General features: G+C 40.6%; 3 protein-coding genes across 9 annotated transcripts in view; 1 reads left to right on the forward strand and 2 right to left on the reverse strand.

Moving 5' to 3' along the window:
• Window positions 1-4112: 4112 nt before the first annotated feature.
• Window positions 4113-5635, forward strand: LOC108966645 (guanine nucleotide-binding protein subunit beta-like protein 1). The gene is made up of 3 exons (XM_018929657.1): window positions 4113-4459; window positions 4525-5041; window positions 5114-5635. Exons 1-3 carry the CDS (start codon window positions 4322-4324, stop codon window positions 5440-5442), a joined length of 984 nt encoding a protein of 327 aa, XP_018785202.1. The 5' UTR covers window positions 4113-4321; the 3' UTR covers window positions 5443-5635.
• A 44-nt stretch (window positions 5636-5679) lies between these two features.
• On the reverse strand, window positions 5680-8393 carry LOC108966644 (double-strand break repair protein MRE11A). Its single transcript, XM_018929656.1, has 7 exons — window positions 8208-8393; window positions 8029-8152; window positions 7025-7967; window positions 6844-6957; window positions 6622-6782; window positions 6038-6557; window positions 5680-5977 (listed from the first exon to the last, which is right to left on the reverse strand). The coding sequence occupies exons 1-7, from the start codon at window positions 8296-8298 to the stop codon at window positions 5888-5890; spliced, it is 2043 nt and encodes a 680-aa protein (XP_018785201.1). The 5' UTR covers window positions 8299-8393; the 3' UTR covers window positions 5680-5887.
• A 363-nt stretch (window positions 8394-8756) lies between these two features.
• The window catches only part of LOC108966634 (sine oculis-binding protein homolog), a 34887-nt gene continuing 17974 nt past the window's right edge, over window positions 8757-25669 (reverse strand). For all 7 annotated transcript variants that reach the window (XM_018929642.1, XM_018929639.1, XM_018929638.1 and 4 more), the window contains 2 exons: window positions 13123-13693; window positions 8757-11337 (listed from right to left, as the gene is read on the reverse strand). In XM_018929642.1, coding sequence (XP_018785187.1) covers window positions 9092-11337; window positions 13123-13693 — 2817 coding nt within the window. In that variant the 3' untranslated portion in view covers window positions 8757-9091. The remainder of the gene's footprint in view (window positions 11338-13122; window positions 13694-25669) is intronic.

Consider the following 25669-nt stretch of genomic DNA (forward strand, 5'->3'; position numbering starts at 1 on the left):
ACAACGGGATGCGTACACAGTGCAGGCCACTGAGCAGACGGACGCTGAGGCGGTTAGGTGGTCGATCAGATGCACCAATTGCGCTGTGTTGACAAGCGAACAGCACAGCAGCCAGTCGAGACAATGGCGTACCACGGGACTTAAGCGATAAGTAAATGGATTGGCGGCTAGAGGGGGCAAGACATTGGTACTGTTGTTATGCCAAACACCTACAAACTAACTACAAGCGGATATTTAAGTATGCATGTACATATGAGTGTGTAGGTTTGGTGAGTATGTCAAACGAATAAATACTTTGTTCACTTTGATAGGCAAATTTGCATGCGCCAGCGCTGGCATGCCGACCTTTTTCTCACCGCTGCACTTTAAGCCATCTTTTCTGTGGTCGTCTGCGACAAAGGCCGCAGCCACAATAACAGGAATCATACGGCCGTAATTGCGTGAATTAATGTTGTAAATCATTTACGGTTAAGTGGGGCCCTTAAAAGCCACTTTAATGCAACTCATTTGCAAATTTACAGGAATGCAGCGTTAAAGTAGCTGTGAGTAGTTGCCACGACAGCTACAATGCTTGACAACAAGTAGCAGCAACAATTTGCGGTCCGCCTGAATTATTGGTGTTGCCACCAATTTTGTTGGAATTTCACTGACACTTGTCGCCCGCTACAACGTTGATTTACAATTTTGTTGCCAATAATGGCATATTAAATGGGAGGCTAGCTTGCGGCTGCAATCACTTTTGACATCATCGTCAATTAGGCGTGAATCAAGTGTCAAGCGTGAAGTGAAAGGCGGTAGAAGTGGAGTGGGAAACTTTATGTGGCAGCATAACGTATTGCAAGTAATTTGCACAGAATGCCAGGCCGGCTGTGACCAACAACATGAACTGTTCTTTAGAATCATTAGACACAAAGATTTCAGGATTCACATGAGAGCAGCGCTATCTTCCGTTATATCAGTGGCAGGAGTGAGCAAGTAAAATAGAATTATTATATTATAATATAAATCAACTAAAAACGAAGAGACGTGAAATCTTTTTACAAGAAGCGAAGTTCCTAAGGTATCGATTGATGTCTATGAACTTGGTAACATGTCTTGCTGACGCCGTTGAGAGATTGTAAGATTCTATATGATCCAAAATTTTATCTCACTCAAAACCAAGAAGTTCTTCGTAATTCCATTCCTTTCTCATCCCTTCTTAATCGCCTCCAGTTCCTTTCTTAAGTCCGCTTATTCGTCATTTATAAATTTTTATTTCGTATTATTTTGGCCTACAGGGTCCATATTCAATCAATTTATTTCAATTACACTTTATTGCTAACATTTTTTCCGTTAGCTTGCCGCCAGCGACAGCAACGTGTACGACAAATTGCCAACATGTTGTACCAAATAATCAAATTAAATGTGTGTCTAGTCAATAGACGTCAGCAGCACATACATACATACATACATGGGTATATATCGGTAGATCGCCAAGCAAGCGTGCTCTAGAAATGGTGGGCAAAGGCGACAAAATTCGATTAAAGTGTGATTGTTGACAACAAAACTAAAACGACTGCATAAAGCATTCGTTGCATGCAACATGCAGTGGCAAAAAAGCGGATACCGCACCGCCACTTCAATAGCACGTCACATACATACATACAAGCATATGAGTAGGTGTCGTTGCGTTCTTTTGCAAGGCGACAATAAAGTAATCAAGCAAATAATTCGATTAAGTGGAAATTAAAAGCGATTTACTGCTGAACGCGTAAAACGCGGCATACACAACTTGAACAAGAGATTTTTGGTAGAAGTGATTCTGAGAAGGCGATGACAACATTATGTGTGTTTGATGTAGATGGACTTGAGCCAGAAAAACCGAATTTTTTTAGCAAGGAAGAAGACTAAATACCTCAGTACTGTCTGGACTTAAAGCATTACCCTAAAAAATAGGGTATACTAAATGTCAAAAAAAAAAAAGCTGTACTCGAAGGATGTGCAATATCTCAGGAGGTGAACCTCAAAGTTTAAACACGCTGCAGTTAAAAAAAAAAAAATTCTGCACATTTTTGAATAAATTATTCAACTTGAACACCTTCCTTCCTTCCTTTCGGTTTTTGCAACATTTTATTTATATTTTTACCGGTTTTCTATTAATTCTGTTGCCATGTGATCACATATTTAGACTGTTAGTCAATATTAAGTGTAATTTCCTAACCGTTCGCTCAACATTATTAAGCAGTTTGAAATGGGTCAACTGCTTTCGGGCAATATATCGCATATAGGTAAAAAATGCTCTTTCAGAAGTGAAGTAGGTAGCGCAGAATGTGGCAAAAAGGTGCAAAAGAGATTAACATATTTGCTTGTTAACCTAACGAAGTCATAAATTATGTGGTATCTGCCACAAAATCAAACGATCCACTTAGACACACACAATCAGAAATAATGTGATATGCATATATTTCTGATATTATGCTGCGGCACAGGTTTTTCTATGAATTTTCAGGTCCTTTTCAGATTTCAACAACTATTTTTCATTTTATAAGAGGTTTGTCGATTGCAATTCAATCGAAATCGTGAATAATAGGAATTAGTAGAATTTTTTGACTGCCCACAATATATACATACATACAATGTGGTAAAAATTGCTGAATAAAGTTTTTTCGTAACTAAACGGTTGTACAGGCGTACGCAATTCATTTTTGTTAGAGGCTGTAGCGTCCGGCAGTAGTGGATTCGTAATGGTAGTCGGTAAAAAAAAAACTTTGGCAGCATTTTAGTTATATTTATTTTATAGGGAATTTCAGGACGCAGTACAGTAATATACTTCTTTTTACAAAATCAACTATTTGCAGTCGAAAAAAGCGAAAACCTACTATTTTAGAACTTTGATCTGCAGATCTTCCTATTTTACACTACTCAAGAATTGAAGTATTACTTCATTGATATCATAAGGCAAATAATATTGTTCTGAATCATTCGCTGAACATTTAAATTATATGAAATTTTTATTCATGTTTATTCCTTATGCAGATTTTATAAAGGTATCCATGAGTTGAAAACAAAAATATAATTTTATTTCATTGTATCCATAACCTTTACTTTCAACTTAAGAGTATTTATAGCATACCACGAAATCATGACTGCCCTTACTAAAATCCGAGAAATAATAATTTTTTCTTAATATATTCAGCATTTAAATATTTAGTACCATAAATTTTGTCCTTAAATTCAATAGAATGCATAAATCCACTTTCCCTTTTTGATTATTAATTATCATCTTTCATCCAAACTTACTTAACGAAAGGCAAAACTCTAATTCAAAAACTGTGTGCCTAAAATTTGCTTTAATTCTCATTCAAACGAAATTGCTAAAATTTTATAAAGTATATGAGCACATGTTCAAATTATGCTGGCTTAATTGAAAGCCTAAGCAATCTTTCGCAAAAACATAAAAAATATCATATGTACATATGTATGTGTATATGTTTACCATATGCAATACTTAAAATAAGAATGGAATGGAATGCATGAAAAATGAACTCACCACAATTTCTGCGCTAACATGTAATATTCATACTATATGAATATCCCCAACCAAAGCTTTGCAAACACCGCGCATTCTGCTACCACCAATATTCAGATAACCGTATCCAACGCTTTGCAAACACCAGGAAGCCCAGGAAGCCGTAATGCGGCCGCACTGCAGTTTCCTCTCTCTTCCTTGGCAAAAACATTAGTACATGATTTTTTAACTTCACCACACTAAATTCACATAGAATGTACACCAAAAAAAGTATTTTCACTTATTAAATTAATATATTTTTACGAACTGAAACTGCACAGAATATCTTACAATTCACTTATAATTCACTTTCTTGCAAAAACGCCATTTTGAAAGCTGTCACAAATAACGTTACTTTAGCTCCGCCATTTCCGTTAAACTCCACAAATTCCGTAATATTGTCAAAAAATCCACCAATTGCACTGGAGTGTTGCCAGCTTCGTTAAGAATTAATATAATTTAGCCATATTCCGCTTTGCTCTCATTTGTTTTTGTTGCGATTATGCTCTGTGTTCACTTTCTGTTTTTATTTAATTATGTCAATCCTCATTCTATATCAGGCGGTTTCGTTGACAATTTGCTGTTGTTGTTCTGTCGTTTGCCAGCTGGGCGTGTTTTTAATATTTTGATATTGATGCTTAGTTTTTCCAGCAAATTGAATTGCGTTTTAACATAATTGTGATAGCACAATATAACTGCTAAATGTGTCAACTGCAAAAGTGTATAATTTGATTTCTTTTCATACTGATTTAAAGGCAAATTGTTTGCAACGCCATGGCCGTTTTGCCGCCTGATCCAGTTTTTACGCTGCGCTGCCCGGAGATGGGACCGGTGAATTCCATTTGCTTTCATCACTGCGATCGCTTGTTGGCCGGCACCCTTAAGGGTAGCGTTTTCTTGTGGGATTTGCAGGTGTACCCAAAAACTAACCAAATACTAATGAATTTTGATATAACCTAAAATATGTGCAATTACAGACAAATCGTTCCGCATTGCATTTTGAAGTTGGCCAACAGCCTATAACTAGTCTTCACCATACCGACGATACGCTGATTACGCAGGAAAAAGGTGGCAGAGTTACTTTGTGGACAATGTCGAATAGTGGATATGTGCGCGAACGCAACATTGAAGCCAATTTCAATGCATTCTGCCGTACTGCATTGTATACACCGCCTGAGGGCAGCGGTGGACCGCTACTTTTCTATCCTTGTGATGAAAATTCTATTGGTGTGCTGCATGTGAATGACGATGTTGCTGCGCCATCACAAATGCTTGTGCCGGACGATCCACAATTGCCAAAATTGGGGAGCGTATCTTGTTTCAAACCTTTCGAAAGTGCTTCACAGTTATTCCTGCTCGCCGGCTATGAATCCGGTCATTTTCTGACATGGGATTTAAGTTCGGGCGTCATTATAGATTTGTTACAGTTGGATCCCGAACCAATGGCAATCGATTACGATCCACAAACTAATCGGGGCATTGTTGGAGGACCTAGTGAGTTTAATTTTAGAAAACGTCGCTTATTCACTTTAAATATTATTTGCATTTTGTAATTTATAACCGCAGATGACAAACTCACCGCCATTACGTATCAACGACAATCAATGCAATTGCAAAGAGCCAACGATATCGGCATCAAAAATGCCGGCATTAACTGCATACGCATACGAGATGATCAGAAAGTATTTGCGAGCGGCGGTTGGGATGGTCGTGTGCGCATCTTCTCTTGGAAAAGTTTGCGCCCACTTGCGGTGTTGACTGAACATAAAACTGCCGGTGGGGGCGGCATTATGGATATCGCATATTCAGAAGGGAAAGTGTCAATGTGGAATGCGCGCATTATGGCGTCCGCAGGCACCGATGGGCAGGTTGCTTTATGGGATTTATACAACTGAATGAAGGAAGATGCTATGAACTACATATGTATATTTCCAAGGCCATTAGAGCACCAGACGGTGTACACGTTCACAACCTATGCACACACATTTTCATTCATTAGTACTTACTGTACATAGAAGTTTGGAACTTAATTCACAAAAAGCTGACAACATAAAGTAACCACCAATGTTATGGGTAAATATTGAAAATGAAAAAAAAAATAAAAATATTACTTGAAATGAGAGAAAAACCAATTATATTAAATAAAGTCCAAATTGTTTATTTGAAATATAAAAGTAGAAAAAAAAACAAGTTTTGATAAAATTTGCAGTGGTCAAGGAAAACGACAAAGAACCTGTGCAATAGAAGCTTAAACAAGTAACAATTTATTCAAATTTATTGTACTTCAATGTAATTTGTTTTGCTGTGCACTGCCAATAAATAATGAGGAAACAAAGCAAATTACTCCGAGTCGGATATATCGATAACGTGGGCATCTTTGGTGCCACGCTTTGCACGCGCATTCGCCAAAGACTCCAATAGTGAGGAACGCTATAATGTATAAGAAATATTTATACTTTTTTTTGATTATACAAACAGAAGGAGACTTACCGTGGAGTTTACCGATACATCCAAAGCTTGTCGTGTGGACCGTGTTGGTGCCGCCGCAGCGCCTCGCCCACGTCCCCTACCACGGCCCCGGCCAGCAGTTGTTTTTGTACTAGTCTCAGCTTTCGTGGTTTTTCTTCCACGTGCAGCTTTTGTAACTTTAGTCGACTGAGGTGCAGCTTCTAAATCGCTATCATCACTGTCGTCCAAGAAAAAGTTCTTGGATGCTTTTGTTTGCTGTTTAGGCGTTTTCTTTACGAATGGTTCATCATCACTGTCGCTGTTATTGGTGTTTAATGCAGTCGACTTGCCCTTCACTTGCGTTGATTGCCTGCTCTTGCTAAGTGTAGAGGCTGAGGAAAAGCTACTTGTATTGGCTTTCACTTTTGAGTCAGTTTTATCCAAACTTTTTAGTACATCGTCGAGAGATAGTTGTGAATTGAAGGCATCCAACGATTCTTCGATTTCGTCATCAGCTGGTAGGGTCTCCAACAGATGCTCCAAAGCTCTTTCTTTGCAGTGTCTTTAGGGAAGAGAGTAATTATGTACAAAATCGATTTAAAGTGAATGGCTGTGCAAATAAGTACTTCATAATACCATCAGCCGCGGTTACGTCTCCCTTTTCCACGATACGATTGCACATTTCTGCCAAGATTTGTGGTGATAGAATTTTTAAACGACGTTTGGCTGGAATTTCTTGAAAATATCGCTCAATGAAGTTCTCGATTTTCATTTCACTGCCCACATCCTAGGGATCAAGCGTATACAGTTCAATACACCCGTACTATTACATTTCAAAGCCAACTTACAACTTGAATATTATCTAAGGCACTACGCAAAGCTTCATTGTCATAGTCCGAATGCTCGCCCTTAGCACGCTTTACCACTTTTTTGAAATGTACCATATCTGCTGGATTAGCTACCTGTGATTGGTCCAAGTTATTTCAATTTTTTATTTAATTTTTTTTTTTTTAATCTTTCAAATATTACCTGCTCATTGTACGACTGGCCGAAGCGTATTGCATTAAACATTTGCTCCTCATTTGAGAAGAGTATTCGCAGGCGTATAAGCGGCAATTGCGGTTGTTTTGGATGTCCGGTGAATTGCTCCTTTGCTTTTGTTATCATATTTTGAACACGCTGCGTTGCCATAGCCATAACCTTATTTTGCACATCTCCTTCATCCAACTTTAGTTCATCCGTCATTTGAGACAAATCGACCGAATCGAAAACAAATGGACGTACGGTTTGTAATGGTAGCGGTTTCATTTGGAAACGCGTTTTATGTATTTCCAATAAGCCTACATATTTCTTTAGCGCTTCACCCTCAGCTAGCGAAGTAGCAACAGATGATCCCGGTTGACTAACGTAAAAATTACGTGTCGCATTAAAATTAGGATTTATATGGCAATCGTGTTCATGACCCCAAATAACCAAATGCAAAAACTCAGGTAGCAATTCTTCTGGAATATTACTTTTTGGGCCGCGATCAGCATGATTCTGATGCAAAACCATCAAGTGGAACCACTCTCCTTCCTCGGGTCCCGGACACGCAATATTAACTTTAAAATCCTCAAATAGTCGTCGCAAACGTGCATCGTGTATGTGACTCAGTCCATACAATGCTAATTGTGTTTCACCTTTGCGCAAAAGTAATGGACTAATGGTTACTTTTGTGAGATCGGTCCAGCGTCCAAAATAGTTTATTAATCCCGTTGTCGAAAGCAAATCAAGTGAGCTAAGTTGTCCAAAACCGCTGGGATCATCATGGTTGCCATGAATAGAAAATACTGGTATAGCTATATTAAGATTTGGATCCTCGTAGTTGACTGTCTCATTGGTGGCATTGTGGAAATTCACCGACTGATCACTAAGCATTTCAATGCTAATCGGTTTGTCACCAAATGTGTAACGTCGTAGTAATTTCATGCAGCTTTGCAATTGGAAAAAATTAAATAAACCTGCAAATATGGCTTAAACAGCTTAAAACTTACTTGTGCAATGTGTTCTGGCTGGGAACTGCATCATGAAATAAATCGCCGCCGAGCAAAATGAAGTCAACATCTTCCTGCACAGCCAGTTGTAGTATTTCCTCAAAAGTTACAAAGCTATCGTCTCCTAAGAGTAGCGAAGCAGTTTTTTTAATTGCTGACTTCAAAATCGAAATACTTACCGCGCACCGCATTTTTCTCTGCATAGCCCAAGTGATTGTCAGTTGCCACCAATATGCGCAGCACATCTTCAGTATTTACTTCCTCGCTCATATTTGAGAAATAATTTGTTTTATTCAAATATATTCGCAACTTAAATTGTTTAACATACAGCGGAACTTTTCATATGCAAATTTCGCAATTTTTGCGCTTTGTCGCAAAGTGGTATGACATTTCCAATTGACTTGTTGGTGTGGCCATACCGTTGGAAAAGTTAATAAATTATTGTTTGGATTTCGTACCGAAATACTAAACCGATTTTGTTTTTATATATATTTTTTTGTATTTAATAAATTTTTTTTTATAATTTAAAGGTTTAGAATCAAAGCAGAAAACCCTCCTATTAAAAATTATTTGTACTCAATACTATTGTGAACTGTTTTCCGCAAGCATTCAGAATAAGAAAAGGGAAAATACTGCCATAAATATCCGGTTTAGAACTGTATATCAAACACTTCCACTCATATTACAAATACAACAACGACAAGAAAACAACCGTTACTGTGCGTTCAACAAGAGTGTGTAAAGATTGAACTCTTTTATTCATTTAAGACTTTTTTAATTGTACATTGAACTTAAAATAATTAAGTAAACCGAAATATGTCAAAAGCATTATTTGGTTCGGTAAGCTAAATTCACAGTAGAACGAAATATTGGCTTGAAGCTACATAACCAGTTTCAAGCGATTTTTATACCCTCCTTGAAATGTGATATTTTATTAGAATATACGTTTAAGCCCTTATATTATATACTAAACACTAACAATATTTACTTAAGCTATTTTCTTAGCCATATTAAGTTTGAACTTATTGAATTCTAAAATTATTTCTATATTTAAAACATAACCCTACTTTTTGCTTTGGGCTTTTGTATTATTATTATTGCACGCTATTGTAGATAAACTGGTTCCTGTCATCTTCAGATCGGCTTCCTCACTATGCAAGTCGGCGTTTTCTTCGCCATCGCCGTCCGCTGACGTCAACTCTTTGAGAGCTAACTTTTGAAAATCGCAATCGATTATGCGTTTCCGCTTTCGTAATGGTCGGCTACATTCCGCCGCCGAAGTGGTAGGCGTGCTGGCGGTTTCTTTGGTTTGTATGAGTGTGCGCTTCGTTTGGAGTCGCGTTATCTTAAATTTCGGTAATTTTTGTTTAGCATCGTCACAATCACCGATAGCACCACTAGCTTCATCTATATCTGCGCTTAGTTCCCGTCTGATTGCTCCCGTTTCGTCTGAACGTACAATGCAATGTGTGGCCTTGCAAGATGTGGCTGGAGAGCAGGGAGAACGGTCCGGCGAAGGTGTTACGGCAGTAGTGGTAGTTGTGTTGGTCGTTGGGGTGACTGGTGTTGACGGTGATAATGACGTTGTCGTTGTCAAGTGCTCGTCGGACAAGGCGCGTTTAAGACTGGATGCAGATTCTTCAATCGAATGCACAGAGACCGTAGCAATTTCTTCATTTTGGTGCTCAATATGTTGCGCCTGCATACAGTTCTTTGTTTTAGTGAAATCTAATGGCTCTTCGTTGACGGTTTCTTCACCAACATCAATTTTTTGTTCGCAATCACTATTTTCTAACCTAGCCTCAGCGTCTGCCTCCTTATCCGCAGTACTTGACCTTAGCGCATCTTTCTTGGCTTCACTTGCTTCTTTTTCCTTTAGTTTGCTGCGCTCTTCAGGGGTCAAGTAAGCCTTGTAAAAGTCCATCACTGGCAGTGGCACCGGTATGGGTATAGGTAGCGGTATAACTATGGGATATGGCACCATTACAGTAACCGGTGGAGGCGCACCGAGCAAGGCGCCAAGTCCCAAACCACCCATCATGTCAGGTGGCGTTTGCACCACATGCGGGGGTAGCGGAAATGCAGGAAAACCGCCGGCGCCGAAGAAACGCGGCAGTAAACCAGGTGCTGTGGGCGCACCAGGATTTGATAGAAAGGGTGGCGGATGTGGCGGGTATGCGCCATGTGGTATTTGTTGATGTGGTCCAGCATTGTTAGGTGGTTGGCCGCCGGTAGTCGTGGCGAAAAATGCCGGTTGTATATTTGTACCGCAACGCGCGCCACTTAACGGGTGTGATGGCAGCACATGGGACGGACTTTGTTGCTCCATCATTGGTGACAATGGTGGCACGCTCATATGGAGATCTTGTACGCTTGAGCCCGCAAATTGGTTTAACACAGATGCACCTGTCTTTCCGCAACTTCCACTCGCACCAGGCACTGGCAAATGTACGCCTGGACTTGTGCGCAAACTGTTGCTTCCGCTGCCGCTCAACATTGATTTACTCTTGCCCATCAAATTGTTTGCATTAGCTGCGCCTGAGACGCTCAAACTACTGCCCTCACGTGTCAAATGATTTCCCTTCATGCAGGTGGAAGATAAATCGGTATGTGCGTTGGCGATGCCACTAAAACTGGAGCGCAATGGGCGCTTTTTGCGATTGTGTTTCGGTGAGACGCGATTCGATGTTGGCGCCGTTGCAGAGCTCAACATGCCGACACTCTTCGACATGAGTTTCGAGACAGGCGCCACCGAGATCATGGGCTTATGTGGTGGTGGCACCGTAGAGTGCCCCAAATTTGAGGCTGCCGAAGAAGCTGGTGAAGATGAAGAGCCAGTGGCTATGCCAGCATTTTGCGGTGTAATCGCGGCGGCACCTTGTGGGCCTGGCGAAACGGATATAGTCGAAGCTGGCGATGCCGAACGACTACGACAATTGCGCAGCCACAAGTCGGGCGTTATAAGACCAGCGCCATTACCGGACGCAACCGCTTCCAGACCTTGTTCACGCAGATGCGGATTCATGTCCAGATGCGCTTGTGTCTCCTTGCAGAAAATCTGCATTTTATACTGATTCAGACATTTATCCGAGCAAAATTGCAATTGCGAAGCACCATCCTGAAAGTCCACATAACTGATGGCATGCCGCACGTGCTTGCACCAATCACAAGTTTTGGCTTTCTTAAAGGAGGCGCGTCGTGATTGCGTGAAGCACGATTCGGAGCAGTAACGCGGTCCATCGGTGGTGGTGAGAAACTCGGGCGCATTCTCGGGCACAGGACGACGGCACCAACAGCAGTTCAGCATGTCTGAAAAACCAAAAAAGGTGTAATGAGTAAACAGGATCCATACATATTTGCGCACATAATCATTTTGCGGTGAAAGCGTTCGAAGTATGTGAGCTTTCCTTTTAATTACTTCGAAATAATGCCAGTGTAGCGACCAGCAAAGCATCTTAATTATCATTTATGCTGTGGAGCAGCAGGGCGAGCGTATTTGGCAGCGAATTTGAGACGTGTATAAAACTATTTGCAACTTGACTACCCACCTTTTTTGCTGTTGCATTCTTCTTTTGCTTTTGAGGCAGAAGAATGAATTTGTGAAAAGCAAAAATCGGATGAAATCATTAAAAATGCAAAATTTGAAATTTTACACCACTCAAAATGAAAACTATGAACTCGACGCACGGCTTCCAGTGCCGGCGAAGGAGCGAGCGATACCCACCTGTATGTGTGTGTGTGTGTAAGGAGTTGGTTTGCCAAGAATTTGTATGGGAGTGCCGGGTCTGCCCTGAGTTTGGCATCAAAGTAGCCGAAAGATGGGTGAAAGGAAGGAAATGCCTTTTTCGTTTTACATATCTATGTGCAAATTTGTTGTTGTTTAGCTACTTTAGGTGAAGTTAAGCAGAGCAGACAGGCGCTTCCGCAACCAACCGTCAGAGCTGAACCCAAATTAGTAACTACTTGCCACATTCAAAACGAACATACATACTTACATATATGTAAGGAGAGATGTGTGTATGTGTTTGTAGTTTTGTGGCCGTAGAAATCTGTCATGTTGTGTTTAATGGTCCCAAACCTGATAGTTTTCTGGTTATGATGTTTGTAAAGCTTCTTTCTCGATTCCAATTTGAATACTTGCCGCCCAGCACATGTATGTGTGTATGTATTTTTAAACTCATTTTCATGTTCAGATGCTGATTTATGTAACTGAATAATTGATTGGTAGACATGTATATATGGTTATTTTTCTGGGTAATAATACCTAAAAGCTGTCTGAGTTGGGTTCATTAGTAAAGGAGCTTGTTGGAGCTCCTCATAGACAAAGAGATTTGTAGAAGCCTGAATTTTATTGAAGAAGGCATACAGTCTGTTGCAGGCAACGCAGAGCTAAAAAAGCAGCACCAGAATGGATTCGATATTGGTAATTTAAGGTTTCATAGAACCTACTCTCCAGAGTTCTGCGCTGTGTTTGGGACCCGCCACGTAGAAAACGCCCCCAATGAAAAGAAACAACAGCATCAGACATCGAAAAGGAAGAAGTACTGACGCGCTGTTGTAAACTAGATTATAACCGATTAAACGGTCACTAAGAAAAAAGAAGAAGAAGAGCAGACTGATGTCTAAGAGCTTTGAAAGTGGAAACCATATAAAAATTGGATTAAAAGAGGAGACCTAGACACTTTATACCTGAAATCTCTTATTGATAAAGGGCTAACATTCGGTCAGATCTTCGAAAAATCTAAAATGGAGTTGCCAATATACCCAAATTTATTACCGCTGCAAAGCTTATGCGATTGTGATATTGAGCAATGCTGTCAATTCCGCTAGAATTACAAGTTTACTTCAGCTTCTGCTGAGCGAATCGCGTATTAACGGCGAGCGGGGGGTAAGGGATTTTTTTCGCCCGCGTAATCGATGCGCATCGCACATTCATACGCAAGAAATGATGCGTTTGAAAACAATCAATGCTCTGGAAAACACACAATCACTCCTATACGCTGCTATCCGCTGCTATACACGAAAGCCCACGTTATATCATAGAGTCGGCGGTGCATTACCGCCCACATCTTGTGCAACCCTGTCGTTACTCACCGATTTTCTCCTCCAGAGCTGTATTTTTGCCAGCTGAAATCGGACTCTTCGAATCCTCCTCACGCGAACTGCGCGTATCGTGGTCGGATGTTGTGCTTTCACCGCCGCCACCGGCACCACCACTGCCACCACCGCTACCGACACCGGCTAAAGCGCTGGCGTTACCTCGGTTGCCGGTGCGATAATTTCCGCCGCCACAACTGAGCGTAATTTTTCTACTGTTGCTGCTGTTTTTGTTGTTCGCATTGCTATTGCTGCTGTTGCTGTTATTGTTGATGCTTCGCAAGTGTTCGTTCTGTTGCTGTTGCAATTGCAGCAACGTGGCAGCTCGACTGCGACTACGCCGTTTCTCCATACAATGTCGCTGTTGTTGTTGGTTCAGTGCGCTGTTACTGGCGCTGGAGTTGTTGTTGGCGCAGTTGCTATTGGCAGCTGTCAGCGCAGCATTGTTCGCTTGTGCAACTGCCGCGGATTGCAGCAGGCGGCTGGTTTTCGTCGACAAGTCCAGGCGATCCACACCGTCGAACCCGTACCAGCCGAGCAACTCGTTCATTGTGTTCTCGGCGAATTCCTGCAATCAAGGAAGAAGACAGGTTAACGAATTTGAGCGTCTAACTTTATTAAAATGATTTACAATAAATTATAGTAATAGATATAAACATATATACTCGTTCGCATGTTTAATTAGCATAATTTTAGGCGCAAACCGGTTGTAAATTATAACTGAAGTACATGAAGATCAACATTTTTTTTTAATTATTTGGTATGGAAGAGGCAGAGGTTGTTTGTAACCTCTGACACTCCAAAAATATCAAAGGAAGTTTTGAATATACGAAAGCTCTGCGTAAAGGAGAGTCGCACCAGCTCGAAATCGATCGATTCACCGTATCGTTAATCAAAGCAGACGACGAAAGAATTGCATGTCTTCGGGCTTCGAATTGCTTATACATTCAAACCATTCTCACATTCTGGTTCACAGACCTCAAGAGAATGATCACTGCAAAGCAATTACCACAATGAAGCCTTCATTGGAGCTAACGGACAATTGTATTTGGAATATATCGCATACCGGATAAAGTATATTCACATATATAATATATAATTAATCTGCGTGGCGAACTGGATTTTGTCATGCCCGTCCGTTTCTGCATCTGCCTGTCTATCTGCATGTACTGTAATGCGAACTTGTACCTTAGCTCTGGAGATATTTTGTACATGCCCTTTTCCTCCCTAAAAACTGCTCATTCGTTTTTGTAGCGACAGAAAACATTCCTGTATCCGATCTTATCCTTGTTCGAACAAAATTCCGGTTCCGTTCCGATTACTTAGACTCGGTTGTCGTCGGAACCGCCGATATCAGAATACCACATCATACAGAGGTCCTACACACTCAACGGAACGAATCGAACTCAAGTCATTGTAGGAAATAGTTTTAATTTGACAGGATATCTTCACACAATTTGATAAAGATTATTATAATTTTTTTTAGATCGTACGATTATAACTTATAGATGCAACGCAAACGGACCGATCAAATTAAGAATAAAGATCAATCTGATCTATTCGACCTAAATAATAAATCAAGATCTCCATAGTAGTTTTTTTTTCTTTATTTAAACTTCAAGCTTATATATTTCAAACAAAGAGCTGTTTAGTCGAAGAGACCGAAACCCATATCGACGTCTTCTTCTGACTCTCTTCTGGCTTCTTCCTGTTTTTCAGCAGCAGTAGCACCAGCAGCTGGAGCAGAAACTGCATACATTTCCGGTTACATTTACAGATTTAGTTATAGATATAACCTTATTACTGGTTGTAATAGGGAGTGCATGGACGCCGGATCAAAGGGAGCCACACTTAGGCTATTATTAGTTCCATTATACTCCACAACGTAATGCAATGAGACTTAGTAGTGGCAGTACGAATAACCTTAATTGCTGCTTGGCTGTCTACTAAAATGTTTACGAACTTGCTGGTTAGAGCAGAAGCTCACGTAGCACCTTCTGTTATGCCCACATTTTCGGCCTGAAAGACTGAATTGAGGCATTTAGTCTGGAGCTACCTTTTGTATGCAGATTACTGCGAAAGCAGGCTGTTTCTGTTCCTGTTCCTATTTCTGTTACTGTTTCTGTTCCTGTTATGCATGGTAGTTTCATAAGAAATTCTTCCGTGAAGTGCATTATAGCTTCATTGCAGCCGAAATAAACGTTTTCTTGGTTTGCCTTCCTTCTGTAATCCGGCTTTATCTTACGATCTGCGGATGTGCTTCGCATTTAAAAGTGTGTAAGTATGTACAACATATACATTTGCAAATTATGGGAAAAGTTCACATTACGAAATTCGATTTTAATCCAAGTTGTGACCGCAAAGACCCACAAAATCATGCCGAATACGACACCTCAGAGAGGAATGATCAAATTGAGGGAATGCGAGCACAAATTTATGTAAATAAGTGTGTGGTGCATATAATTAAAGCTACCCATTCGTATGAATACAAGTGATATATATTATATGTATATATATACATATGTATGTTTGTACGGCATAGATATTAAATGTCATTTTCAGCATTTCATTGCCAAGTGACACCATCAGCATTGCCATTTCAGCATGTCCAGCGCTCGATAACAAAGCATTACGGTACACTTACCCCCAGTGCACCCCTCGTAATAACAGTTAGCACTTGTGAACCGATCCACCCTTTACGATTTCTTCTTAATTTAAACATTCTTATCGCTGACTGTTGTCCAGTATTGATTTCCTTGATGTGCGCAATTTGCATCTGCTTTGGTGCGATTGCGATATTGCTGGCAACTGGTGGCACCACAGATCGAAAGATACAAATTTTGTCCGTCACAACACCAGCAATGGTGCTTTCGGTACCAGGCACCATACACACACATACACACAACTGCTTATTGAACCACCTTGCCAGCAATGTCCAAGTCTTATTTTAATTGCACTTATTTGTTGTCTTTCGCTTGGTCTTCGTCTGGAGGTACTTTGCACCGGTTGGCCGCGTGTGCGAACCGTGTTGCTGTTGCATGCGGCTCCTCAAAACAGCGGCGCGCTGTTGGAGTGTCAGGCGATGCCTTCAATCATGCGCTTCAGTGCAGGCGAGTATCAAATTTGATATCGCACTTCCACGCCGAACGGTGTTTGGTGGCAAGAAAAAACTGCGCACCGGTGCACGCCAGCTCGATGGCGGATGTGTGTGTGTGTTTATGCAGATAAACTGTGCAAGTAAGTGTGAAATATTCCAATTTCAATTACTAATTCGATCGCTTGCGAGTTGACATGTGGCAGAGGCAAGCTAGCTGCCGCTACTAGCCAGCAAACAAGCGGCCTTACCGCTGCCAAGATCCATCTCTGCTTCGTGTTTTTTTTCTCTTTTATTGTCGGCCAGCCGTCTCACATCTTCAAGCGGTTGTGAAATCGTTTTTGTCATCGTTATTGTATCATATGGACAACAACAACACCGCGGTGCTAAAACTCATTGCATTTTGTGTGTGGTTTTTTTTTTTTTGTTGATTCCTTTTTTGCGTCTCATTTGTTGCTTTTAACGTATCAAATAACACTTTCGGCACCCTTTGCCGGTACGCGGCCAAAATTCGCAAAAGAAAGAAGTCCGCATGTTTTCACAACGGAACGGGTTTCAAGTTTAAAGCAACGCACTCGCACCTATGTATGTGTATGACTGAGGCATGTATGTATATGTGAGTGCATTAACTGTAAACATATATGACATCAGCAAATTCTCTAGTATCGAAATAGTACAATGCTCTACAGCGTATGTCAACTCTAATTAATACAAGTATACCATATATAATATTATGTGATCGACACTTTCTGATAAGAAGCTGAAGTAATACAGGGTGGACGAACGAACGAACACTCCAGCTCTGAAAGTATACGACGCTGTACCCGCCAGAAGAAGCAGAAGAAGAGGAAGACCTCCACTCCGTGGGAAATACTAGTTGGAGAAATATCTGACTTCGCTCAGAATCTCCAATTGGAGTCGCTAGACGAAAAGAAACGACTGGCACGCTGTTGTAAACTCGGCTATAACCCCGTAAGCAGTATGTACGCCAAAAAAGAAGACGAAGTATGTCTCCCGCTCCCACGACAGTCGTATCTACGTAACCGGAACGGACTCGGCTTTTTATCTGACCAAGGTATGTCAACCTACGCAGAACATCCTGCCACTAGAACAACAACGAAGTGTGTCTCCCCTTCTATCTTCGAGAATTGGCCACCTCAAAGTCTTTCATGTAACGTAATTTCCCCCGGGCGAACCGTGGCTTCAGAACTTCTTGAGCAAAGATGTGGATAAAACTTTTCTGATCAAATTCATTCTAATACTTTCTTTCTTAGTTCTTTGTGCATCCATCAACTGACCGAGCGGATCTTTATTGGGTAAACAAGCACCGGAAAGTTCCATCACAGTAGCGAAACTTCCAAAAAGAAGCGTGGCAGAATCAATAAAGTAATTATATAATATAAGATCCTATCGAGCGCAGTGTACGAAAGACTGAAGCCCGACGTTGAAAAACTCATTAGGCCTTATCCGTGTTGTTATAGACCTGGAAAATCTACTAACTGCCAGATTTTCACCATGCCCCAAGACTTGGAAAAGAGCTGTGAAAAGAAGATCGACGTGGAGGTGGATCGTTCCTTTTAAAGCCGCCTACGGCAACACGAAGAGGAACTACGGCTGTGTAAACTGACTTTGAGCAACACCAAAGGCTCCGTCAGGATCGAAAGGAACCTCTCTAAGCCGTTTCATAACAAGAGACAACCATGCAGATAGTTCTGCTTTGTTCAGGTGGGATAAGGATGCGATGGTCTGATTGTGTACGAAGACAAGACGATGTATCTGCAGTTATCAAAGAACCAGTTATCGTGTTCGCTAGGAGCAAGAGCGGAATGAGGATTAGACGGATGCTTGGTCTGCTAGCTTATCAATTACTTGATTTCATTCAGATACTGATTTCAAACCCAAATTTTTTGGAGCGGTATTGTGGACCTAAAACCACTAGAACGCCGCGTTTGATACTAACTAAAAACTAAAAATATAGTTCTAATTTCATTACCGACAATCTTAATGATTATTTGTAATCAATATCAAAAGCAAAAATTGCAAAAAACTTCGTGCAAAGCTATAAATGCCAGAGTCATTAGTCGACCCGTTCTCGACAAAAGCAAGCATTGCAAACGCAGAGTCGTAATGCGCAATTAAAATGAAGAAAAGTAATACTCAAGCAGACCAAAGCGGATGAGTAAAAATCGAAGCTGAGATAATCATCAGCGGCGTCTTGCATTACAAAAGTCGTAAATCTAGCGAAGAATGTCGCATGATAGTTAGAATAATAGCTATTAAACCAAATAAATGCTTAGCCGCACCAAAACACAACTTACCAAACACAACAACAACAACTGTTTGTATATATTTTGGTAATGCAGCATTTAATATTGGCCACCTGAAAGGATATTATATGGCCGGCCACTTGAGTTCGCGCAGGAATGATAGAAATAATTGCTGCACAGCGACATAGAGCCGCGTACAGGCGTATCACATTCAGCCGTGCCACATTGCAGCATCATTTACCTAACCTCCACGCAAAATTAATTTTGCTTTAAGTCAACATTCGCAATTTAGCCGCAGCTTCTTTTCCAATGGCCTACATACATACAAACATATGCCCACATAGTTTACGCTCTTGCGCTCTCCGCCGTTTCCTACGCGATCGAGTGGTTTCAGTTTCACTGCGACGCGCACACTCACAGGCCGCCAGAGTGGTCGAAATGGCTAAGCAGTCGGCAAAGCGCGTCAGTCAGCCCGCCAGTCAAGTTGCCTGTCCGCCTGGCCTTTGGGGTGGTAGCCCCGGCTCATCGGCTGCGCTGCGCCGCGCTATCGAATCGCCTTCATGCTCGCATCGCGACGCGCACAAATCAGAAATTAAAAACCCCACATAAATTAAAATTAATAAAATGGAAAAAGAAGTAGTAAATAAGGTAAGAAATCTGCCGGTTTGTAATTTGAGCCGCTGAGAGATCTCGTATCGTCAACAGCGTTATTGTCGTAGTCACCATCGATGCAACAAAAACAACTAAATGTTGTCTTTATAACGCTGGTTGCTGTGCGCTCGCGGCGTTGGGCAGCGGCAAGGGCAACGCCAAGCCTTCGTGTGTCTGTGCATTTGCAATGTTTACATGCGCAAAGTTGCAAGTTTGCAAACATATTAACTGAGTTTTCATGGGAATTTAAGTTAATAATTAAATCAGTGTACAGTAATATCTCCGTTGTGTGTGTGTTGCGCCCATGTCTTTGGAAAACATGCTTGTTATCTGAATAATTAGCACTTTAGACTATAACTTTATGAAATCAAATACGACTAGGGGAATGTGAGGAATTCTCGAGGCAAATTGTAAAGCTAAATTTTATTTCAGAATTTCGACTGAAGATACATATATTCCTCCACCTAGGATTTTATTTCTTCAATCATCAAATGCAAGACTATCTCTCGATGGATGGTCATTCAGTTCTCTCATTCTCTTCAAAAATGTGTAAAGTGGATTCGCCGGAATACAGAGCATGCGCGGAAGATGATCGATGATGAGACGCTGGAACATTATTTATGCGAATACCCAGCCTTCAGCCGGATGATAAGGGATATATTTCAGGGCTACCATTACATCAAATTGAGAAACTTTGAGCAGCTTAGATGGGAAAGAATCCGGTTTTTCAACAAATCCACGGAGTTGCTGGGTAACCTTTGAATTGGTTACCTCCCGGCAGCACAATGGGCCAAATGACGACCTCAGTGTGGTAGCCTGCAGTCCGGCGCTCAGGAGCTTCCTTTTTCAACCAACAAACCGATCTCCCGATGGTTCGGCCGGCTGACAGAAGGACATTTCTTTAGTTAAGAAAACAACCTACTCTTAGCGAAGACAATAACCACTTTGGACGTCAAAGAGCCTTGTGAACTCCGCAAAGTGTTATTGACGATTGCGGAAAATATTAACTTAATCCTATTTAATTTAATATCTTTTAATTAATCTAAAGTTATCCACTTGGTATCCTAGCAGCAGCACGGAATAAGGTAGTACAAATTCGATTCACGTTTAAGTAGAAATAAGAAAGGAATAAGAAATATGTAGAAACATGTATCATACCTTAGATCACTCGCGTAGTCCCTAAAGGCGAAACTGAAGAAAATAAAACGAAATAGCATGCCAATATATCTCATAAGCTAATAATGACAAAACATAAAAATTCTGAACAAGTGGTTTAAGATACAAAAATTCCCCTGAAATCGGCTCTTGGTGCCACACTGTGGTAAGGTGACTAGTTGCGCTCAACGTCGGCGGTTCTCCACGCTATAAATTCATACATCTGCTTCTGTGGAGCAAGGTTGACCCTAAAGTTGCTGTTATATTTCTTCTTATTCGCTAACAAAGTGATTATATGTATGTATATATTTTTGAGGTATTTCATTTTAAGGTATTTCTGCAAGCCTCAAGTGGAAGCCTAAGCGCCAACAGTTAAACTGTGCGGTACTTAAAGTCTTAATGCGGTTTGCTGTTGCAACAAGTTCTGCGGAACTATTTTTACGTAATCCGAGCAGCTGTGCGGCGAAATATGCAAAACACGGTATTCAAAAAAAAAAAAAAAAGGAATTAAAAACTTTGGCATGCAGCGTTGAATATTTGATATTTTCTGCTAAAAACAAGCGAGTAAGTAGAAACTAACTACGGGCGTAACCATATATTTTATACCCTTGGTATTGACGAATGATATATGCGGTATAAATCCAAATGGAAGTTGAAAAACATTCTAATGAATGTGGAATTATAGACTCAATTTCACAGATCAGCTCAATGACCGCTTTGTTTGTTTTTAGCATCAAGTCAATGACCCTTTTGTTTACGTTTAGCAAGGACAATAACCATTTGTTTATTTTTACCGAAGACAACGTGCACTCTGGAAGTAAATGACCGTTGGTGATGCCATTGAAACTTTTGTTTACATTTTCCGAGATCAACGACTGCGCCCAAATGCCCAAAGGTAAACAAGAGACTTTTGTTTAGGTTAAGGCCTTTCTATATTGACCATTTTGTTTGATCAACCCTTATTTAGGTCTATAGCCATGACAACAACCATTTAATTACTTTTAAAGAAGATAACAACCATTTCAGATGTCAAAGAGCCATGGAGTTGTTGAGTTGGCTAAGGATCATTAGCGATTGAGGTATATACACATTAAATCTTGAACTATAATAATTCGTTGATGTGTGAACGGTGGCACCGTTGTTGTTGTCCTGTTGTCCAATTTTCACATCGATTTCTGTTAAGCCCATAATTACGACCTTTATAATTTTATCATGGCGACATTTTATGAGTATAGCAAGTAGGTGGAACCGGACAAAAAACCAGAGGTTCTCAAGTTTTACTCGAATTACCGCTGGCAAAGAAAGTTGGAGGGACAGCCAGCCCTCCGGAATTCAACATGTTTCGTCATCTCACTCTCTTATTATATATAAACATATAGGTAACTCTAGTTTACCTCGATTAGTTTTAGGTGTAACAAACAACCGTAAGGTGCACAAAACTATTAGACTCTACTGAAACATGCTCCGAGAGTATAGAGCACAAGCATAAACGAAACCGGGATCCTACCGGGGGAACGAGCCGGTGCGTCGAGCACAGTGTCAGCGTGTGGGCAGCGCGGCCGCTGCAAATCCGATCAACGGTGAATTGTGTAAAATGAGGCGTTAAGCATCTAATGTAATTAAATATTTGAGAAATTATTGTTATTATGAACATTTGAATTTTGCGCTTTTTCACAAACAAGAAATAAAAAGCAACAACAACGAAGCAACCGGTAATCGAATACGTTGAGAGAGCGCGGGGTAACACGTGGCCTGGCGCGAAAATATCCGAAATAGCGACAGCAACAATAACAGCTAACAGTAATAACAGCAAGAAATACCAACTACTCTATATACCTTTGCACAGCACACCAAACAACAACAACAACAACATAGTTGTTAAGGTACAGCAATGAACGCTGTAATGGTGAAAAATTAATTTTATGCCAAACACAACGAAACGATGTGTAATCATGTAATTGTAGACGCTTGCAACAACAACAACAACAGCAACAGCAGCAAAAACCATAACACACAGCAATAATGCCGAGTAGCGCAGCCAGCGCTGGCAATATATTAAAAAGTAAATAAAATAAAATAAAGCAACGCCAACAACTACAACAACAATGAAAATTGATTCGCATAAAATAGTATAATGAATGGGACACAGGAAGAGGCGGTTGCGCCAAATGTTGAATTGGGCAACTGCCGTACTATGCGCATATGTATGTATGAATGTGTATGAGTGTGTGTATTGGGTAGTCGAGGGGCGTTGCAAAATCCAATTGAATTTACGGAAAATGGTGGGGGAGCGTTGCAAGATATATTTTCGTTTGTGAACAAATTTGAAATTGAGTAGATATTGAAAAATTTCGGTTTCTATTACCCAATAATTATTTTGGAATATGAACGCTGTACGAAATGAGCAATTATGTAGTCTCCAATGGATGTGGTTGCAACTTTTTTTTTTTTGTAGCCTGAAAAGAGTAAGTTAGTTTTGCCAGGAGGATTGTGATACCTAAAATATAATATATATTTATAAATGATCAATATGTTGGTAAAGAGCTAAGTCTATTGAGCCATATCCGTCTGCAAGTTTGTATATACTAGTCTTTGAGCTTTTGAAATATCTCTTAGAAAATATGCACACTTCATTTTCTCTCCCAGAAACCGGTAATTTGTCGGAATCACCGTTATTACACTAATAAAGGGTATAGCTTCCATACAAACTTAACACTCCGAATCAAGTTCTTGTATGGAAAACTTTTTCATTTGAGGAGATAAGTTCACGAAACTTGGCATGAGTTAAAACTTAGAGCATTGGTGCAATCTGTGAAGCAATGGTACAGATCGGATTGCTATAGCATATAGCTACCATACAAACTGAACGCTCTGAAGCAAGTGTTTATATTAAAAACTTTTTAATTCGAGAGATATCATCACAAGTTTTGGCATGAATTATTATTGAAGTAAAGTCTATAATATCTGAGCGAATTATTCAAATCGGACCGCTATAAGCTATAACTGCCATATAGACTGAACAACACCAAGTTCTTTTACGGAAACTTTTGATTTGTGAAGGGTATATGCATGTTATCTACAAATTTTATGCAGTGGAACGTAAACGTACAGATTCTAATTAGATTTATATCTTTTTTCGTTAATTATTTCCGCCACAATTTAATTAAGTTAATGTTTTGTGTGCTTTTTATTTAAACTTCATTTCAAATTATCGCTTTGCAACATGCAACCTAATATCCTTTTCATGCGTTTGCTCTGCACAAATAATTCCATGCCGATTGTAGCCGCTGATATCCACCAATGTGCATGTATGTATGTGTGCGCATACGCTGGTGCATGCAAATGATTCACACTCGCTGCTGCACTCTTGTCACCTTATCCCTTTCACACCGGTCGCATGCCCTCTCGGCTCCATTGTCAGGCTGCCAGCCTGCCAGCCTGCCAGTCTTGTCGTGTTGCAGTCAAAACCAGAGAGAGCCTATCAAATAACACGGTAATGACAGTTTTGCTGTTGCTTTTGCTTATTTACCTTGTGCGCTGGCATTGTTGTTGTTGGTGTTGGCGTATTCGTTATTATTACACCCCTGGGCTGTTGCATGTGATATGGTGCAAGCCGTGTTGCATGTGGCGGAGGTCATGCATACATGTGTATGTGTGTGTGTGTGTGCGAGTGTGGCTATGGCTGTATATTGAATATTAAGCATTGTCTATTTTGTTGTTGTTTTTGTTGCTACTGCTGCTTTGGAATCGAATTGTCAAAAGGTAAAGTACAGCAAGCTCAGCGTCGCTGTTAAGGAGATAAAGGTTGACGAAGCAGCGAAAATATCAAAGTATTGTTGCAGCATGTATATGTATGTATGTGGCATGTGGCACATATGTTATAGTATTTCGTTTATAGTTGTGTAAGTGTGATTGTTGCAAAAATATGCATTTGGCTACTTATACACACACTTACACACTAACACACACACACACACACACACATAGCTGCATTGCAATGTATACTTGTATGTCTGCGTAACTTAGAGCCTTGCAACACAATTCCTTGGGTCACATGTTCGCACCCAAAGCACTATCGAATTTCTACAAATGCCTTACGCTCCTGTCGACGACCGCCTCACCCCCCCGACAAGCATGTGACCGTAGCACTTCGCATGCCGCTTACGACAGCAGTCCCTGTCTACAGGCACCAACTACAGGAAGACGCAAGCTTTAGCTGTTGATTTTTCGTCGCACCGAACCCATACTGCGGCCATTCAAGGCGTCTGCTGCTGTGGCGTTGCAGCCGAGATGCTGCATGAAGGCGCTTTTATTGGGTTTTTTGGTATTTTTCTATTGCAACATTTGTTGCAGCAACTCATACATGTGTACGGGTGTGTGTGCTTGTGCTCAATTCATTATAAAATAAATTTGATACGCTTTTGTAAACTGAGATTTCATAAACGAATAGGCAAAAAGCGCTGCAATAATAGCTCTAAAGGCAACAGCAACAGCAAAAACAACCACAACAACCAGCCAGCATCAATGGCAAGAGCAGCAAATGAGCGAGTAAATAAATTTCACGTAATTAAAAACGGTGATGCACACACACACACACACACATCTGCACACCAAAGTGCCGCCAAGTCACATTGAACTGTGTGCAAAGCCAGCGCTACATATCTACATGCCAACCTACACACTCGCAAAGGAAAATATTATCTATACACAATATCAAATATATTCATCGCACATGCATACCTACATACACCACACAAACTCACATTTGCTTATTGAAAATGCCACTACTCAAATTGCAGCCGTTAAATTTTAAATGATGACAGTTCGTATGACTTGCGCTGTGCTTTTTTGCTCTCCCCCCGCCGTACACCGCACAATGCTATCAACTTCTTGTTGTTTTGCTGCTTTTTCCAATGCATTTATGCTGAAAATAAGGAAATTTGTAATTGAGAACTTCAAAAACAAGTCCGTTTGGTTCATTTAATGCACACGCGGATATTTCGCAATGCATGCCAGTGTTGCAAAGCGCTAACAACCGTTGCCAAATCTGTTGGTTTTGCTAATTAATTAAATGTGCATGATAGGAATTTTATAACAGCTGAAGCTCGCTTCTTTATGTCCAGCCGTTCTAGAGCTTTAAACATGCTTTTCCGATATCAAAAAGATGCAGGTGGAGTCTCAAGTTCATCATTATTTAACACCACCTCTTATGTGTAAGTAAATAACGAAATTGATTGATGGTGGAGTTGTGTTCGTTCTTTCTTTTCGCCGTTTCATGCCAATTGGAGATTCCAAGTGTAGCCAGATCCTCCTCCACCTAGTCTTTCCAACTGAGTGGCGGACTTCTTCTTCCACAGCTTCCACCAGTGGGTGCTGC

Source organism: Bactrocera latifrons, unplaced genomic scaffold (genome assembly GCF_001853355.1).
Source record: "Bactrocera latifrons isolate USDA-ARS-PBARC rearing strain unplaced genomic scaffold, ASM185335v1 scaffold_168, whole genome shotgun sequence".
Lineage (NCBI taxonomy): Eukaryota > Metazoa > Arthropoda > Insecta > Diptera > Tephritidae > Bactrocera > Bactrocera latifrons.

Bases quoted from the DNA above. Each gene is read 5' to 3' on its own strand.
- LOC108966645 (XM_018929657.1), top strand. From the start codon at position 4,322: ATGGCCGTTTTGCCGCCTGATCCAGTTTTTACGCTGCGCTGCCCGGAG. The intron at 4,460-4,524 runs GTGTACCCAAAA...GTGCAATTACAG, and splicing joins TTTTCTTGTGGGATTTGCAG to ACAAATCGTTCCGCATTGCA. The intron at 5,042-5,113 runs GTGAGTTTAATT...TTATAACCGCAG, and splicing joins GGGCATTGTTGGAGGACCTA to ATGACAAACTCACCGCCATT.
- LOC108966644 (XM_018929656.1), bottom strand. From the start codon at position 8,298: ATGAGCGAGGAAGTAAATACTGAAGATGTGCTGCGCATATTGGTGGCA. The intron at 7,968-8,028 runs GTAAGTTTTAAG...CCAATTGCAAAG, and splicing joins AGCCAGAACACATTGCACAA to CTGCATGAAATTACTACGAC. The intron at 6,558-6,621 runs GTACTTATTTGC...TCTTCCCTAAAG, and splicing joins GCGGCTGATGGTATTATGAA to ACACTGCAAAGAAAGAGCTT.